Source organism: Corvus cornix, chromosome 3, assembly GCF_000738735.6.
Source record: "Corvus cornix cornix isolate S_Up_H32 chromosome 3, ASM73873v5, whole genome shotgun sequence".
Classification (NCBI taxonomy): domain Eukaryota; kingdom Metazoa; phylum Chordata; class Aves; order Passeriformes; family Corvidae; genus Corvus; species Corvus cornix.
In genome coordinates this window covers 41,189,520-41,209,321 of record NC_047056.1, presented here as the reverse complement: position 1 = coordinate 41,209,321, position 19,802 = coordinate 41,189,520, and the positions used below count along the sequence as shown (strand labels likewise).

General features: G+C 35.7%; 1 protein-coding gene across 2 annotated transcripts in view; it reads left to right on the top strand.

Annotated features, from left to right (window-relative positions):
* Nucleotides 1–19,141, top strand: part of WDR27 (WD repeat domain 27) — a 93,635-nt gene extending 74,494 nt beyond the window's left edge. For both annotated transcript variants that reach the window (XM_039570032.1, XM_039570031.1), the window contains one exon: nt 18,419–19,141. In XM_039570032.1, the coding sequence (XP_039425966.1) occupies nt 18,419–18,466 (48 nt within the window). In that variant the 3' untranslated portion in view covers nt 18,467–19,141. The remainder of the gene's footprint in view (nt 1–18,418) is intronic.
* Nucleotides 19,142–19,802: the final 661 nt, after the last annotated feature.

Here is a 19,802-nt window from a genome sequence, read left to right as displayed (position 1 = left end):
TTAGATATAATAATTAATTAAAAATTAAATATTAAATTTATAATAATAATGACATAAAAGAAAAAATAGCAAAATTAATTAAACAGAAAAAGGATTTGCTCTGATTGCTATATGGGAGAGAAATTTTTTTATGCAGCAGTGGCTTCTCATGTTGTTTGTTTTCATGTAAGATACAAAGGATTTTCTTGATCACTGCACTTAAGAATGGACTAATAGTAGTTGTAGTGTCACACATACTTTTGTGAGTGGATGCAGTTTTCCAGACTTATAAAAATATATTTTTAAGTCCCAGTGTTCTGGGAAGGAAATTGTTTAAGTAAGTATTTTATTTTTAAAAGATACAGCATATTATTAATTTATACCAGAGCCATTTTCAAATACCTGTTAAAATTTAGAGAAAAACTGGAAAATAGTTAATTATAAAAAGAATCTCAGTCCTTTATGATATAAAATATAGTCACAGGGTTGAAAACTCTGGGTTTGAAAATTTTTCATGAAATGTTTGTAACAGATCCCCAGTGCTATTTTATTTGGCTGTGGAGTCTGCTTTTCAGGCCAAGAACTTGGGGTTTGATTGGCCTAACTAGGACATTATGCAGTATGTATGGTGAAAAATATTGATATTTGGAGACAGGATCTATTTCTAAATACAGAACTTTGTTTAAAGGTTAGTCATTGTAGTTATACTTAATTTGACAGTGATTTTAAAATATAAGCAAGTGTGGTTTTGCGTTTTGTGTGCTCAAAGTACTGGATCAAAACAGTGGACCTTGCTCTGACTGCTATTAGTGGAAACAGCTATCTGTTTTATTTTTAGCAGTGTTGTGACTAGAGGCTGCCATGAAATGATAACAAATAGTAGCAAAGCCTACTGGAGTAACACCTAGAGCCACAGTCAGGATGTTATATAACATATTAAATGGGGAACCCAAAACCACTAACACAGCTTCTTGTGGAAAGGTGCATGTACAATAGGGTTTCTCTCAGAACCTAGTCAAGAAAATGTTGACATCTTGAAAGTCTGAAGAAAGATTTTTGTAGTTATTTTCTCTGTAAATATTTCACAGAGGTGAATAGAATTGACTTTCATAAGTTTTCATGCACATCTCTGTATCTGCCAATTAACTTGACAGGTTTAGGTGTGTAAGGTTAAAATTAGGAACTTACCTGCAAACTTTGGCAGCAAACAAGACCCCAGGATTTTCTAGCCTCTGAAATACAGCAGGACATGTTCCTAATTTTCCACTGTTTACTTTTTGAAACTCTTAGAGAATGTACCACCTCTCTTCTTAACTATCCAGCAGAGGTAAAGTTCTTTTGATGTAGTGTTTTATTTATATTCTGCATGTTCATCTTCCACATTAATTGCTGGGTCTTGATTATGCTGCCTGTCTTGACATTTCACTGTTGACCTCCTATTGTCCCCTAAATGAATGGACTGAGCTTCACCTGTGCGTCTGGTTTGGGAGCCCAGTTCCACCCTTTAAAGAAGGAACACATACAGCTAAGCATTTGGGTATCCAAACCCTGAATCAGGCAGGAGTATCAGGAAAAACTGACATTCTCTCCACTGTTTGTCTCTTTAGGAGCTCATGTATGTTCATTTTTGGATTATTATTTAGTTACTGAGAAAAATGTGGGTGTTTTTAGTAGAGAATTTGGTTTTAGATTTCAAGGGTTAGTTGGTCCAGGCATCCTCACCTTCTGCATGGCTGCTCAGGAAGGTCTTAATAACTTGGATCAAACCCTGGTGCTTATGTATGTGTTAATCATTCAGGGGAGTATAAAGGAAAGAAAAAGTACAAAGCTCTTCTTCCCCTGAAACAGCTGATGCCAGGAGCCTCTGCTGCTAGCCATGGCTTCAACCATAATCAGCCTTTTCCCATTTTTCCTCTATTGCTATCTCTTCTGCCAACAGGACCACCTATAGGAAGATGCCAACTTTTCTTCTCCAGGACCAGTTTAGGGTTCCCTGCTGGATCTTTTGTCTTTATCTGAAGCTCTAATACAGTCCTTTTGTTTCTGCTTTTTCAAGCTGTTTTCCTTTGGTAAATACAGAGAAAAGCAAGGCAGCATGTTTTCAAGAAAATTAGCTGACATGCATGGTAGAGATGTCATGATTTCAGGACTGCTTATCAGCCCAGACTTGTTTAATGGATTGAAATGAATCTTTGGTGCAAACTTCATAAATCTGCTCCAAGGAATATTCTATGACTCTGAGGGTTAATGCAAGTTTAGTTGGCACATAATTAATAATGTAAAGGAAACTAAAAATACGTAGTAAAGAGGACTGGCATTCCAATGCTGAATGTAATCAGATGCATTTCAATCCCAGAAGACCCATTTCTTCCCCGTTTGACATGAGGAATTCTGTGAACTGTGTGAAGATGCACTTAGCATCAGTGTCTGCTCAGTGCTCTTGTGGAAGATTATTTAATTTTTCCATACGCTGACATCTGTAAGTTTGAGCAATTGGTATTTTTGCCCTCTAGAGACCATATCACAGAAAGGGGTATCAGCTTGCTGTGAAACTTTCTGTCTATAGTCTGGTATCTTCTTTTAATAACAGTGGCCTTTTGGTAATCACTGTCTTTCCTGGAAAAATATAAAGATTCAGTCTTTTTAAAAGGAACTGCTGCATATTATTTGCTTTTCCTGATATGATTACTCCTGAGGCTTTCACTAAGTTCCTCTCCAAAATAGTGTCAGCTTTCTGCATATCTGCTGTGAAGGTCCTGGAGAGAATTTTCAGCAGCAAGATGTCAGCTCAATGTGAAGGGACTCCCAAGAAAATTCTGGAAATGTCTCTAAGCTAGTGATGTGCATACTTACTGTCTGAAGATTGACCCATGCTTTTACAGCAAATTATGCCACTGCTAAAGTGAATGTGTTCTTCTAGTATCTCTGAATTTGTCTAATTTATTAGGCTAGGAATTATATGGCCTGGGGCCATCCAGAGGATGAGTATGCAGTGATAATCACCTGTGAGAAAAGATGATTTCCTCAAAAACGAGAGGGATGGTGGGAGGGAAATTCTTAGTAAATTGTTATTTGTATTCACAGCTGCATTCCTTCTCTTTGTCTCTTTTTGAAAGGGAGAAGTTGGGTTTGTAATCAAAAAGGTGGGGCCCTTTCTTCATCTTTTCTTTCAGGTTCAGGTAGTGAGACAGGGAAATCTTATGGATATCCCTAGTCTTAGATGCTTGATTGCACATGGGTGCACAGACTATGAATGTCTGTGCAGACTACTCCACTTTAAAATTACTGACACATGTGCTCTAGGATGACCCTGCTTGAGCAGGGAAGTTGGACCAGATGATCCCATGTGGTCCCTTCCAAACTGACCCATTCTGGGAATCTGCGGTTCTGTGATATTTACATAGGTGTGCATGAAGGATCTAGCCTTGTTTTAGTCACACCAGACTTAAACTCATCAGTGGAGTTCTAACGAGCCAGTTTGTGGTCTGGGGCAGTTAAACTGTTTTATTCCAGGGCTGTAAATGAGCTAATGCCTCTTGTCAGCCTTACTAACTCTCTGGAAGGTCACACCAAACTAACATGGCTTCACTGCTTGTGAGCTCACATAAGTAAGACTGTGTGGCTCTATGCTAAACCGTATGGACATAGTGCCTTGTTTCTCTGTTGACTGAAGGACAACCACACCGTGGTCCATTTCACAGTACAGGCATGCCCTAAATTTCATGCCTTCAAGTTCTTCATTTTTGTTTCTATGATGATATAAATAGCAGACTTCTCCTTATAAGACTTACAGTTGTTTTAAAACTTGGGTTGAATTTAATGGATGCAGTCTAACCACCCTGAGTTACTTAAATCAAATGTTTTTAAAGGTATAGTTGAATGAATATGAATGACCTTGTTACTTGACTTGCTACATTTAAAGTTCTCATTTGGCTGTACAAATCATGCACTTAGGAAAAGCACGTTTTAAGAAAGCTATTAATCTAGTTTCTCTAGTGTTTTTCCTTTGTGAGCTAAGAAATTCCAGGAAACTAATTCTGGTTCTACTGCTGTTAGTGTTCTGAGTGTTTTGTGAGTGTATATTATTTTAGTAATTGGTTTTGTTCCAAATTGCAATGTGGCATTGCATTTTTTCCTGCAGAATATTTCTCCATATTTGCAATTTTGAAAAGTTAACAGAAATTGGTAAATACTCAGTGCTCTGAAAATTAGATTATTGAAAATGTGTGTTCTCTGTGTGACTTGCTAGCTAGAGGGGATATTTATAATGGTGCATATTTAGGGCCCTTCATATTTTATAGGATTTTAGTCCAAAACATAAATAGAAATCAGCATGCTTGCCAATGGCATAATAGAAAATAAATTAAAGCATGATTTAAAAAAAAATTTTGCATTTTTACAAAAATATTTTCATTTCAACTTTCTATTGTGATACATTTATACTATATATACTGTCCAAAAGATATCAGGTTAATGAGGAAATGACAAACAGGAAAGTTTATCACTTGTAGGAACTTCAGATATAGTCCTTATTTCCCAAATGGCAGCAAGCAACATTAAATAATTTGTGTATAAATAATCTTCATATTATGAAAGAAATAATTCCACATGTAGAGCCTAGTGTTGCATTATAAAATTGCAATGGTGAGGAATCTTGAAATTGCACCTTTGATGAGTTTATTTCAGATTTCAGCTACCAGAAAGATTAAACTTCAAACTTGATGAAGTTAAAATAGAAAGTGAAAAGCTAAATCAGTTCACATTTTCCTTCTGTTGTTGCTTGCTTTTGTGGGTGGAGAAGTGAAGAGTATTCCAGATGTGATGACCTATTCTTTGTAAAAGTGTAAGGTTACAAGTAAAAAAATATGTACACCCTCATCAAATATTTTGCACAGGAATAGGAAACTACTGAAGAGGCATATTTAAGTATCATTAAGACTTAGAATGTGGATTTAAAAGATTTACAGGTGAATCTGCACAGGATTTCAATCATCTTAAAAACTTCTTTATAAAACTAAATATGATCACAACAGGACTAGAGTTTTTTTTCATATTCTGTATTATATTATGTAGCTCAGAATATATTTGTAAGTTCAAGAAAACAATACTTTTAGGAATATCTTACCTGTATAACACATGTAAATTCTCCCTCTTTCTCTCTTGTGATATCCTGAGTGGTATACCAGGTCTTTGATTCTCTTTGAGAAGTTTGACTTAGCAAGAGTCATTTACTTTAATGTGTCCACAGTTGTGCCCTATTTTCCATTAAAAGTTTGCATCTTGGCACACTTCTTGTAATTACAGATGTCAACAATTATAATCTCAAAATATTAAGACTATTTGAAAAATTTTAGAATAACCATCTGTTGAATGGCAAAAGTGAAATGAGTGATGGCCTTCTCCCTCAAGATGATTTTACATACTGTGGTGATTATGAATGGAAAATTCATGCCGTGCAGCTGATCCTGCTGCGCAGACTTGTAGATGCCTTTTAGCTGCCCGGACTGTAAAAAAACATCTTCTACTTTTTGACAAGAGGGCTTTCCCATTTTAAGGCAGGAAAGCCCTCAGATTTAGGACTTATCCATGCTTTTTATGTGTTAGATTCCAAGTGACAGTAGCCCATGTCTCTCAGAATACAGCCTGTGGAGGCTATAAAGGCACACTCACACAGCTGCTAATGAGTCACCTGGACTCTTTCATGTACAGACAGTTGTAATTTGTCGCTAAGGAGTGGGAAGATACTTTTTTCAGGTGGTGACATCTCATTATGTTTTATGGTTTTTGACTGCCAACACCTGTACTTCATTTTATATGGAAAACACATTTGGCTTCTCCTTTTCTTCAAAGTTCATCTTAAGAATTACTTTCAGTAGTTGCTTCCAGAAGTATTTTTAACAAAGTGGAATCTGTTTCATCCTTTGGGAAATAATAATATAATATAATAAAATAATATAATACTAGTGCAATGATTTTTTATGAAATTACATTCTATTATTGTGGTTAGGAAGGTACAATTCTGCAGTCCATGTATCAGGTTGAATTTTAATTGCAGGTTAAACTTTGTTTCATCTATATGTTTATGGATGATGCAAATATAAATTTCATTGTTTTCTACCATTTTAGATGAGATTAATAGACATTTGGAATTATTTTTATTTAATGATTGTACTTTTGCTTTAATAAATTTCAGAATACATGTACTAAAGGTCATTAGTAAATGTTAAGAGGCTTTAGAAAATTTAACTTACATAGAAAGATCATACTGTATTTTGTAGGGTAGGCCAGAGCTGAGGGGTTTTTATCATTTCCATTAATTTAAAGTTCTTTAAAAATTACATTGGTGGTATTTAAAAAAAGTGTTCAAAAAAACACAGTAGTAAATTTTTTGGTAGAAGCATATAAGATTAGTAACTATTAATTGTTTATTTTCTTTATTTAAATTGTTAACCCAGAATTAAACTAAAATTTAGTTTACTTCTACTACTTTTAGTTTACTTCTACTTTTACCCAGCAAAATTTAGGATGCCTCCAGCCACTGAGGTTATTGCAAAATGTTTTAATGATCTGTCTGCTTTTATACCCCTTTCTTTTAGGCAACTAATCTGATACATTTTATTTCAAAATCTTTTAAACTATGGTGACAATTTGAACTGTATATGTAGGTACACTGAAGAAATACATCCACCTGCAGTTACTGTCAGTTGGGTCTAGGTCTTCCAGGCACAAATGACTTCATTATGCTGCTTTGGGCCTCTGTGATCAGTACTTAACACCTAATTTAAAAAAAAGAAAAAAGTTGCTCTTGCTCAAAGCTTTTGTAACACAGACTTTATGCCACTTGGAGAAATTTTGTAAATACCATATGGGGATAAAAACAACACTATTCAGGATGAATCATACTGAGAATTTCCTTTTACTCCTGCTCTTTGTTTTGAAAATGTTGAATGCAAGAAGTAATAGAAATACCTTCATACAGAAGGTTTACTCTTTTGATAATTTTCTGTCTTTTGTGATACACTATTTCATAATGAAGAGACTATTTTAAATAGTCATTAGGAAATTACATGAGAATATCTGGGTTTTGGTAAAAAAACCCCACACTATACTCTGAGTAAACATGTTCAGTCATTTGAATGTGGAATAATAAAAGAAGCAATGTGAGGCTGTTAAATTCTGATACAAGATTCAGTTTTAGAAAGAAAGATCCATTCGTCTGGTGTTTCAAGGATAATTAGGGGTGTAAAGCTACTTCTTTGATGAGGAATGCCTGATTATGCTTGTGTGGCTAGGTTTGCATGAAAGAATTTTGGTTTTTTACTGTATTTTTCCTGTGAGATAATGTCCAGATTTTGAAGTGGAATTTGAAATTATACACCTGAGTAGGATGCTAGTAAAAACTCTTTTTCATGTTTTCCTCAGTTTATTTAGTTACTGAGTGAAAAGACAGGATTGTAATGACAATGATGTCATGCAAACATTAGTAGCCTCAGAGATTATGGCAGGCTTTTGAAGAATGTATGATATTACATTTAAGTTGTTTCAAACCCATCATTAAAACAAATGATCTGGAAAACAGTCCTGATCATTTGTCCAGCCATGTGAGTTCCAAGTGTATTTTGCAGACTTTGAAAAAATTACTATTGTAAGACTATCATAAAAGTGTTTTCTACATTAAAAATGCATTACAAATGCCACTAATTTTACATTTTATATTTTTATTTAATTGGATTTTGCTTTATTCTACGCAAGTTTGACTAGTCTTAGCACTTTATTTCTCATATGATAGTGATTGAGCCAAATAACTACACTGTGCTCTTTGTTTTTCATCATGCAGTATCTTCAGATTCCTGCTTCACCAATCTAATATCACAGAGTCACAGAAAGGTTGAGGTTGGAAGAGACTGCTGGAGGTCATCCAGTCCAACACTTATGCTCAATCTGGGCTACCTGCAGCAGGTTGTTCAGATCCATGTCCAGTCAGCTTTTGGATATCTTCCAGAATGGAGGCTCCACAATCTCTCTGGGCAAATGGACAGCAATCTGACTGCAAGATGGCCTTCAGTAGGCTGCAATCATGACAACCCCTTTATTACAGTGACCCACATTAAAAGTGGATATGTATCTGAAAAAATCAGCAGCCAGATTAGCAACTGTCTTCTGATAGTGCAAACTTCTGTCTGCTACACTGAACTTGAGATAGAGAGCTATGGAGAACAGAGAATTGCCTGAATTACTGATATAATGGGGAATTCTTAGTAGAATTCTCTATTTCATCCATGAAACTTTCAAAAAGTGTTTCTGAGAAACAAAAATCGTGGAAAAACTTAAAATCTTTTTCTTAGTTTCCTGCCTAGTAATCAAATGAGTGAGGACCTGGAACAGACTTCTAGTTGGAAGTTTAGGGATAGAAAGACTTTTAATTGCAGAATGGATCTTGATCATATATGAAACAGATAAATGTTCCTTGATCTAGAATATTCTTTTCATTCCATGTCCTATACTTAGTTCATGGTGAAATGTCAGTGCAGGCTATTATTTAGTTCATCTGGAAATGAATGACGCTGCCAACTCCTGCACATAACTGCAGCCACATGCCATAACATATACTGGAGGTTCTCCTCCTAGTGTCAGCTCCTCTTGTGCGCATCAGTTCTTTGGTAGTACCCAAAACCATGCAGGTCCTGGTCTAAAAGTGTTAGCTGTTTGAAGTATATAAACATACACACACACATATACATATGTATGTATAAATTGAATATTAAATAGAATATTCAGAAGCTAAATAAAAAAAATCCCACATAAATTGCAGAAATCAGCCAATAGTTACAGCAATTCAGGCCGTAAAAAAACATTTTCAGGAACATGTTCTAGACCGTGAATCCTGAGTGAAATGAGCTTCCCACTGCCTCGTCCATGGTAAGGAGCCAAACCCTGGGAAAGGATGGAAGCAAGGACAATTCTGTGACATCGTTGTTCCTCTGTTGTCTCTGCTGGCAAACATCTTCCTACTCGGTGTGCTGCTCTGGATTCCTTTCTGAGCTGCTTACTTTGTTTTATGGAGAGCTGAGGTGGCCATCTAAAGAATGAATTCCATGGTCAAATTTTTTGGTAGAAGGACCATTTGCAGCTGAGATGTAACTGACTATGATATGAGTCAAAGTAATGAAAAAGTGGAGTTACAACAAAACCAGTAGAATTATCCAGTTTAAATCTGGACAGGAATGAGAATCTGCTTCTGGGTCTTTCTTTATTGTTACAGTTGGAAATATTTTTGTGGGATTCCTATTCCACATCTCAATCTCCACAAGATTTTAAAACTCTGTGAGTCTCTTTTATGATAACAAAACAGATGAAGCAGTCAATATGAATACCTAAAGCAGAAGTGGTAATCTTTGTTGGTGGTATAAACCACAAACCCCAAGAAATTATTTCCAGCTCTTTGTAGTTGCTGGTGACTTTCCTCTCAATTCCAATGGGAGCACAGCTTCATCCAGGAACATGGAAACTCTTTGGCATTTTTATCAGAAAGCAAGGAAGTGCTGACTCTGAGTATGAACTCTCAAAGGAAATTCCAGATACAAATGCTTACAGGCTGTTTAGATACCGTAAATTTAGAAGAAATTGGAAAAGTTTAGGTTGGGTTAGTCTAACAATGGATAGGTTTATTCCTTCTACTGTTTTTATGTACATGAACCAGTGAAGTAAAAGATATTTTACGTTTCCTCAATGTAATATCCTGAGGCTAGCCAGCTGTTTGTTGTGTTGGGTGTTTTTTTACGTTAATTGATGTGTATTTATAAAGACACAGTAATATTAACATAGCACTCTTTCGGGTTCAGTAAGAAAGCCTCGGAGGCATTCTTTATCTGAAACACAACCAGTTCTTTATCTGAAACACAACCAATACATAACAAACTTTTAAAGTTTGAAGAAAGTAACAATAAACTCTATGTATGTGTATGGATATGAACTCATGCATAAATGCCCATATAAACTTGCATTGTTAATTTATGGCATGATTTTACCAACAAGGGGAGTAAAGCAAGGTTATAGTAGAAGAGGAAATGTTCATGGTATGTTTTTAATTTCTTATTGATGTTGTAATAGAAAATGGAAGCCAAAGAAGAATTAGCAGTGGTAATGAGACATAGGAATGGAAATTATTTTATCTGTGACAGAAATAAAATTGAAATAGCTTCTGGTGATTATCATGGTACCTCTAATTAAGGTAAATTAGAAACCCATTTCTTGGAATACAGGCATAATTGGCACATTAAGTCATACTGTCAGTTACCAAGTTTTGCACTAAGTGCATTGAATGAGGGATGGCAACACATGAATGTGAGACATCAAACAATTTTTGTAGTTGATCCAATCTACATCAGTGCTGTCGAGTCACCACGTGGAACACTGTAGCAAGTTTTGAACATTACATTTCAAGAAATGCTCCACTGACCTCAAGAAATGGTATCTATTATTGACTCCAATAGGCTTGATGCAAGCACAATTTAGCCTTTGCCAAGGAAAGCCAAACTTCTGTGTACAAGGCAGCCAAGAACCATATTTGGCAATTTGAGGAATAATATGTGAAGAATAATATGTCACAAATTGCATCACTTATGAGTAAAACCTCAAAATCACTCGTCAATTCTTATGCTATGAGGGAAACAATTTTGATTCTTATGTTGTCTGCAGCAACTGTGTCTCAAGCATTGGTAATACTATGCTACTTTCTCCGTGGCTCTTCAGAAGCCCTAACTCTAGGCTAAGTTTTTCCCTTGTCCATGAATTAGCTGTGTGTGTGAATTCCCACAGCAGGAAGTATTGCTGTGTTGCTGTGCTACAGTCAGACACATTGACATTTGACTTCTGATGTAAGAACCAGTGTGGATTATTGTGTAATTTGGGACTGGACATAAGACAGGGTATCCCACCATCTCATTGAGGAGAGTTTGGGTTCCCAAAGTGTGGGGGCTTTATGGAATGCTGGATTAATGCAGAAACTAGAAATGTTCTTGCTGTAAGATTTTGGTGTCTGAGATGTGTTTCCCTTTGTATTCTGAACCCACATTAGCTCTGCTTTTCAAACAAGTCAAAATACCTCAAAACTCTTAATTTGATAGGAAACTTGCAAATTAACTTACTGGAAGTATAATTAAGTAATCTGAAGTAAGGGTCAGCTTTCTGTACGTCTGTAATCTGGCAAGGGAAGTCAGAACAACCGATGAAGTGGCTTACATACACATACTGCAAATTAAAGATCTTAATTACAGCCCTGGCCCCCAAGAAGTCAACTGGAGTTTTGCCAAGGGATAAAATCCCTACCTTAGATATTGGGGCCTGTTTATTATTTTAAATAAAGCTGAATGCATTGTAAAACAGTTACAGTTTGCCTGAACCTCAGATGTGAGCAGAAATTCAATATAAATGGCTCAGTTTGGTTTTGAAATTTCTTCTCCTTTTTAACTTGAATACTTTTATCAATATTTATGTGTTTTATTCCTCTTCTCTGTTCCTTAGCCTAGGAAAAGGTTACATAAGTTATTCCATGTTAATGGGTTTTGATCTTTTCAATTCTAGTTCTTTCTTATGAACTTTCAAATCTGTAGTTTCTTAATTTTAGACCTGAGACATGCAGTAAGACATTTGCCATGATTGCCTTTTGAACAAATGTTTGGCAGGCAACTCAGTTTATCTACTAGAAAGAAAAAAATACTTTGCTGGAAATTTTTTTCCTAGTTATTTAGGTTGAGAAAAAAATAATAGGGAGGAAATCTAGGGTACATAGGAATTGATAGAAGACAAAAAAGAACCCCAGCCAAACTCAGTATTTCCAGATTTGTGAACATAATTGGAAATGGATCTTACATAAATGTAATGAAGGATCCAAGAACAAGTTGATCAAGTAATTTTGACACATCAAAAGAATTATTGTGAGTTACTAGTTTTACTTGCCTATAAAAATGTCATGTTAAATTAAATAGATGAAAATTCTGCTTTTACTGAACACTTAAATAATATTTATTAAAGGCTGACAGCAAAGAAATGTAGGTGCTGAAGTAGGTAGTGCATTTAAAAGTATTATGCATTAGAGAAGCCTCCCAGGAGGCTCCAGGAACATCTGTCCAGAAGAGATAAACTTAATCTGAGTCATAAGGAAAGTCAAAAGGTTTTAAAACCAAAGAAATATGATGGGAAAACAGAGTGGACAGCACTGAGGGAAGGTGGCCCTGGGTGATCTGATAGGCTTATGAAATATTTGGTGGAAGAAGGATAATCAGTGGAGGCACTCCGGTACAAGGCTACAAAGTGTATAGGGAACACAGACTGCACCTTGCCGGCAGTGGACTTAAGCTTTGCATAGAAGAGAGGCAAATTAATAAACCTCAACAATAATGAGTCCTGAAGAGGCTGAAATTCTAGTCCAGTATGGGAAGAATAGAATATTTTTATACCTAGTTATCTTTAAATGTATCTGTTCATTTGTTTATGTGACTAGTGAAAATACTGGATATTGTGGATCTGTTACATTTTCATAATTTTTCTGATTGCATTCTGCACATATAGGTGGTCTGGAAAAATGTTTTTAATCCTTGGCCTCTCTACAGCTGCAGCTTACTAACTTTGAGACATTGTTTGCCTCTTACAACTTCAATCTATTGAATAATTTGGCTTTCTATACAATTATCCTTCCTATCAATTCTAGAAAAAACTTTCTCCTCTTTAAGGCCAAAAGCCTACCTAGAGCATCTCTATATAAACATCACCAGTGGGTCCTTTAACAGCTGTTTAATGTCTCATTCATGGTGGCCCCTGAACTTGAGTCCCTCTGAATAGGCAAGCCATCTCTGATATGCAAAGCATATCAAATACAGGCATTAGAGACAGTAAAATCCACCTACCCTATCCATGCATAATGGGAGGAAAAATGTGATCATGTATAGCATACAAGTACTATAAAAACTGAAGTTGTCAGCTTGAGTGATGCTACAGGTACTTGCCCCTAGATGGTTATGTGTGTATGATACACCTCAAGGAATTATGGCTAAAAGCTCTTAACCTGTTTTTTATATTTTCTCCTCAGTTCTCATTTCTGCAATAGGAGAGCTATCTTAATAAAAACTTCTGTCTTCTGTTTGCAAAAAAACTCATGTGGCTTTGAGCTAACTGATTGAATGCTTAAGAGTGCAGCTGTCAAATTAAACACTCGTGCAGCTGTCAAATTAAACACTCATCTTTCAAGAGAACAAATCTTTCCAAAGTGCTGCTTACATGTCTTCTGTTCTTGGCTTAAACCACAAAATCAGAGTTGGTAAAGCCTTCATGCACTATAGATCATCAGGATTAAAGGTGGTGAATTCTGCGTTGCTTTGGACCCTACTTTCTGAACAAGAAAAATGTAGTAAAATCCAATTCCATAATGCCTCCTTTTCCTGTTGCTCTTGCTTGTTGCTAGTTCTGAAACAAATGCAAAATTCAAGAGCATTGGTTCTACCTGTGGCCTCTTATTTTCATAGAAAAGTTTGAATAATGAAAGCTGAAAATACTAACCCCCTAAAAACTACATTCCCATCTGCTCTGCTTAGATACTGGACTTTTGGCAAGATGGTACTTTTTGCTGTGCAGCTAGTGGACATTTTCAAAATTTGTGTCTCTACTTGCATATTACACATACTTATACTAACTAAAAGAAAGCAAAAACATATTATGTACCTGTAATGTGATACCAGATGAAATTGCTTTGATTCTTGTTATTTCCTGAAGTACAGTATATCTTGAAGCCTGCCCTCTATACAAATATATATACACACGTGTGTTGTGTGAAATATTAAAACAGAATATTAGTTTGATGCATTTCTATACAAATTCAACCATTTGTGTTTGTAGCTTAAAAAAATCCAGGTCTCTAATTTGCGGCATGGTTTTTGGGGTTTTTTTTTGGTGTGATATCACTACAGAAACATATTTCCCTCCAACCAAAGATAATTCTAGAAAAATATATATACTATGTTAATATAAAAGGTAATGCAGTAGACAGTGTCTTGAAAATCATGCTGCTAGTTACCTGATAGCCTTCCAACACTGCATGTCACTGGTTTAGCTTAAATATCCAATAAACTTTTCTATGTTGTGCAGATCATGAAGTAGAGGAGAGCTGTGTTCAAGAACCTGTTCTCCTCCCCATTCTGGAGTCAAATGTCATAGGTACTTTCTAAAGCTTGAATTTTTTGTAAAAAGCTCTAAAATGCTCAGAACTTCAATCTTCTTCCCCACCCTGCTTGAAGGTTTTTTCTTTGCTCATATATCCATTGATATAAAAAATAGTCCACAATTTCATAATATTCCATAATATTCTAGTGTTTGTCCCATAGGAAACCTTTACATAGGTGTCAAATTATTCACAGAACTGACGCCAAGATTTGAATATGTAATAGTAAGACATAATTAGTTTGGGCGTTTGGTTTGTTTGGGTTTTTTTCTTTTTCAATCTTAAGTAGTATATTGACTTAACTACTATAGAGATTTCAAATCTAATGTAAAACACAGTTTTGGAGTAGCACGTTTGGGAGCTGAGGGGTTTGAGTGAAGTAACATACTTTCATTATTTGGAGATGTAATATCATCATAAGTCAAATATTTTAAAAAAAAATCTTATTGAGATTTCTATAGATTCTAAATATAATTGAGGACATTATTAATAAATTTTAATAGCTCTTAAGTGTGATAAACCAGGAATTTAAAGGGTCCTACAGGCCAGATTTTTAGTAGCTCTTATTATCTATGTTAATACAAATTGCAATTAGCTTTATACTGTTATTATACTGCTATTACACTATTAACCAAAATTTCTATAGTGCCTGAAATATAACACAGTCTAAAACTATTGTTATGGATGTTGTGAATTTATCTTCAGTCCCTTCATAAAAGAAGAGAAGGGGAGACTGAGGGGAGACCACATTTCAGTTACAACTTCTTCATGAGCAGGAGGCGGGGGGGCGGGCAGGCATTGATATCTCTCTGTGGTGACCAGAGACAGGACCCGAGGGAATGGCCTGAAGTTGTGTCAGGGGAGGTTTAGGTTGGATATTAGCAAAAGTTTCCTAAAGGTTCACACCCCAAAGCGTGGCTGGGCGCTGGAACAGGCTCCCCAGGGCAGTGGTCACAGCACCAGCCTGACAGGGTTCCAGAGGCATTTGGACAATGCTCTCAGGCACATGGTGTGACTCTTGGGATAGTGCAGGACCAGAAGCTGGACTCAATTATCCTTGCGGGACCCTTCCAACTCGGCATATTCTGTGGTTCTATGTGGTATGCCACTTACATAAGTGAATATGCTTTTTCAGCAGTCAGGCATAGGAATTTATACTAACATCTGAAGGCTGAGCTGGGCTCCCTGTAAGTGTGTATTAGCAATTTAGTTTGGATCAGAAATCTGCTTTTGAATCCCTCAGTTGTCCCTACTTATCCCACTTCACTTCTCTTTGCTGTATACTTAGTGAGGATGCATTTTAGGCTTGTCTCTGACAAAGTCAAACCAGAAAATGGACTCAGTATGCTAACAGACTTTCAGTCCATTGAACCAGAGCAGAGCTAGTTTACATTAACCCATGTAATGTCTAAATGTATAACCCAAGAAAAACTCATTCTAAGGAGGAAAATCACCATTAACACTGAAAGAACTCAGGATGCTAATGACTAATTGACCCCATCAAACCCTCTATTTTTTATGAAATATTTTTAAATAATTAGGCATTTTTTGTATTATGAGTGTTAACTGTCTAATAATTAGGTTATTTTTGTTAGGCTTTTAAAACATTGGTTGGGCTAAATAAAAACTATTGGCTCTGTATATAGGGTATATTCCTTTTGTTCATGGCAAGATACTGAGTGTAACACTTCTCAGGAGAATGGTGCAGCCAAAGGCCAACCTCATTTTATCAACTGCCAAGGAAAACAGGTGGAAAAAGTAAAAGAGAGGGAAAAGGAAGGAGAAGGACTTGAGGGACAGCAGTTTAGAGCACATGACCAACAAGGAGAGATCTTAAAGCCAGAAGGTGGGCGTTTTTAGTTCAGCCAACCATTCAGTGATTGGTTTGATGTTGCCAAAATGTGGAGGTGGTTAGTTGGAGTAGAAAGATAATTTTTTATGGTTGATGAAAACAGAAGGTCCCTGGAAGCAGAATGTAATAGCAGTGTAGCGAATACATTTAGCAGGTGGAAGCCAAGCTGTGTTTCAGTACTGTCAGAGGATATCACAGGAGGATTGACCACACATTGCAGTTTTTGAGGTTCAGGTTGGACATTAGGGAAAAAAATAGAAAGACACTAAGAAGGCAGTTAAACACTGGAATTTGTGAAATTTCCTTGAAATTTTTCAAGATTTAGCCAGAGAAAGCCATAGCTAAGCTTATCTAATGTTTTCTGTTGCACCTGGAGCAGGATGATGGACAAGATGACATCCTTAGGTCTTGTAAAATTTGAGTTTATTTAAAATTATTTTGTTTTAAATTGAAAGCTAAATAAGATTTCTATATTATCTCCTGTAATAGAATTAATCTCTGATTTCTCAGGTTAGGTCAGTTTTCTTTTGATAACATGAAATAATAATAAATTAATAAAATAATTATTTTTTTCCCCCCGCACATGATAAATGGCTACAGAAATTTAGAAAGGACACATTACTTAGGCATTTTATAGATACATTGTCTTTCCAATATGTCCTGGTTTTGGCAGGGATAGAGTTAATTTTCTTCCTAGTAGCTGATGTGTTTTGGATTTAGTATGAGAACAATGTTGATAACACACTGATGTTTTAGTTTTTGCTAAGCAGCTTTTATACCAAGTCAAGGATTTTTCAGCTTCTCCTGGTCTGCCAGCAAGAAGGCTGGAAGGGCACAGGAAGTTGTGAGGGACACAGCCAGGACAGATGACTCAAACTGGCCAAAGGGATATTCTATGCCATATGATATCATGCTCAGGGTATATAAACTGAGGGGAAAGCTGGCTTAGTGCATCTGCTTGCAAAGTGTCTAGCCATCAGTCAGCGAGTGGTTACCCTTGTGCATCACTTGTTTTGTATATTATAACTCTTTCATCATTATTGTTATCATTAACATCATTGTTATTTTCTTCCTTTTGTGTCCCATTAAACAGTCTTTATCTCAACCCGTAAACTTTCTCACTTTTATTCTTCTGATTCTCTGCCCCATCCCCCTTGGGGTGGAGCGAGTGAGTAAGCAAGCAGCTGTGGGGTGCTTAGTTGCTGTCTGGGGTTAAATAACAACACAATAATAAGATGCAGAGGTAGATAAAAACCATATTAGAAGTCTTTGGGAGTATGTAGTAATCTTGGATAGCTGTAAAAAGTAGAGTTGGAGAAATTAGATTGGACAATTATTTCAGGTTACGTAAGTGAGAGTAAGAAAAAGAAAATAAGAGAATATAAGTCACTGTCTTGAGAGATAACACTTATGAGAAATTAGAATCAATCATTGGAGATATTGAAGGAGGGAATACAAACCCAAGAGCATAATTCATTGAACACAGAGTTCGTTTCTCCAAAGGAGGAAAGCAAATGAGACAAAGTGTCAAAGAAAGAACAGATCAAGAAAAATGAGGATGCAAAAAGTTAACCAAATGAACTGGTTAGGGCATGAGATGCCTGTTTTGTTCCAGCCCTTCAGATTTTTTATCACTGGTGTGAAATAACTGCAAATCCTAATATGCAAGGAATAAACACTTTGAATTTTTAATTACTAATGAGTGGTGTCATTTGTAGATTATCCCTTTCTGAGATACAGCAGGTTTTCAAGTGCTTGTTTGTGGGGGTAAGTGCAGAAAATAGTGTTTCCTCTTATTTTATAGTTAAGATCTTCTGACACTGGTGAAAGAAAGCTCACGCAACTGAAGGCTCTTTATGCACGTCTTCAAGACTTGCCTCTTCATAAAATTTTTCAACATACTTTCTTACAAAGGAAATTCTTACTCTACACTTTACACCAATAAAAATCAGAAAACTGTATTTGTTGGTATGCCTGATTTAATTCACAGTATTTTCCATCCTCATTTATTCCAGCTTGTTCTTATTTCTTCCATATTCCCTTCTTGAGTCATACACAGTGAAGTCTGTTTGACTTTCTATGTGGTTTTAACATATGCTTCAGTTTTACAGACTGTTGATGTGTTAGCGGATGTTGACACAAATTTGAAAATAGTTAGAAAATAAAAGTCTAAGTGAAATGGAATTCTCAGATTAGCTTGGTTGAGAGGAGTCTATGGGTTTGTTTTTTTTTTTAAATGAATCCTGGATCTTTTAACATAGAAGTAATTTAAATATCATCTTAATGATCTTCATTCAGTTTGTTGCTCTAAAGTAAACTGTGCTTACTGGAAAGATCTTCATTAAAGCCATATGTTCTTTTCTTTTGAACTGCAGCTCACCACAGCCACCTTGGATGGCAAACTCCAATTGTTCCTACCCTGACACTTGCCAGCCTGGGGAGCTTTGGCCGTGTTACTCTGAGAATAACAACTTGCTGAGAGAAAGGAGACTGGTAACTAGCCATAAGCAAGTGGCATAATATTCCCTTTTAAACTACAGTTTTCTTCTGAGTTTATTTTCTGGAAGTTCCTCAAGCTGTTCTCAAAGTTTCTCTGTTGTACAATCTGTTACCTTTATTGCAAAAATACAGGCAACAGATCAAGAAAAGAAGGAGACTGCTCAATCTGACTTCATTCTAGCAAATCACCTCAGAAGTGGCTTTCAAAGGACTTCTTGGGTGTTTATAGTTAGATGCATTCTGTAGTGCTTTTCTAGACTGGGACCACTTTAGTCTAGACTGAAAATACAAGGAAAATAACAAGTGTTCCATTTTTAAACTTGATCTGTTTGTGACGAATTTTTAAATTATTCTGAAAGAAAGAAGGATTGTATGTCTCTCTGAAATGCCATGAGAGTCCTTCTGTTATACTTCTTTGGGCTTACTGGAGTCAGCACGGATGTTTGAAGGCAGAATTTTTTTGGTTTACTATTCATACTACATTCTGTGAATTTCTTAGGGAATATGTGACAAATGTATTCTCTTCAAAAGAAATGATATCTGTCTTTTAAATAACTGTTAAATAGTTTCAAAAATGTTAAAGTAATGTGAAAATAAAATTATCAGAAAAAAAATGTTCGTTCTTGTGTTCTTCTTAGTTTACTTGATCTTAGAAAAGAGTTTTTAGACAGTTGGTTTTGTTTTTTAGACTAGACATTCTCACCGTTCATTGACTTTAGCTAAGAGAGCATGTACGTGACTGGTGAAAGCAGATGGAGTTTTTCTTTTGCTGTCTTTTCACTTAAATTTGCCAAAGCAGAATTTTTAAATCAGATTACTTTAAAAAAAACCTGAAAAATTGGAGTTACTATCCCCACTTTAACACCAACCAGTAAAGCCAGATCACTTTCAGTACTGTAAAGAATGTTATATTTTAATAGATCTCCCTAATTTATGCATGTAATATTTAGTATAAATAGATCAAGTTGTTTCTATAATTTAGGGGTTTTTTATGTTTAGGTTTTTTTATGTTTAGTTTTTTTGGGGATTTTTTTTTTTTTTAAATTATGTTTAGTTTCCATAACAAACATTCCTTTGCAAAGGATTTAGCAGTGTTTTGCTGAGCAAAATCATACACTGGTAGGATATGTTGTATCATGTCCAGGTATTCTCTAGAACACGGTGGTCTCATCAATGACTATAGAAGTGTAGTGCAGCCAGATCATGCTCAGCAGAACTCTGAATATCAGAATCAGGTTTTGTATGATCAAAGCAAATGTG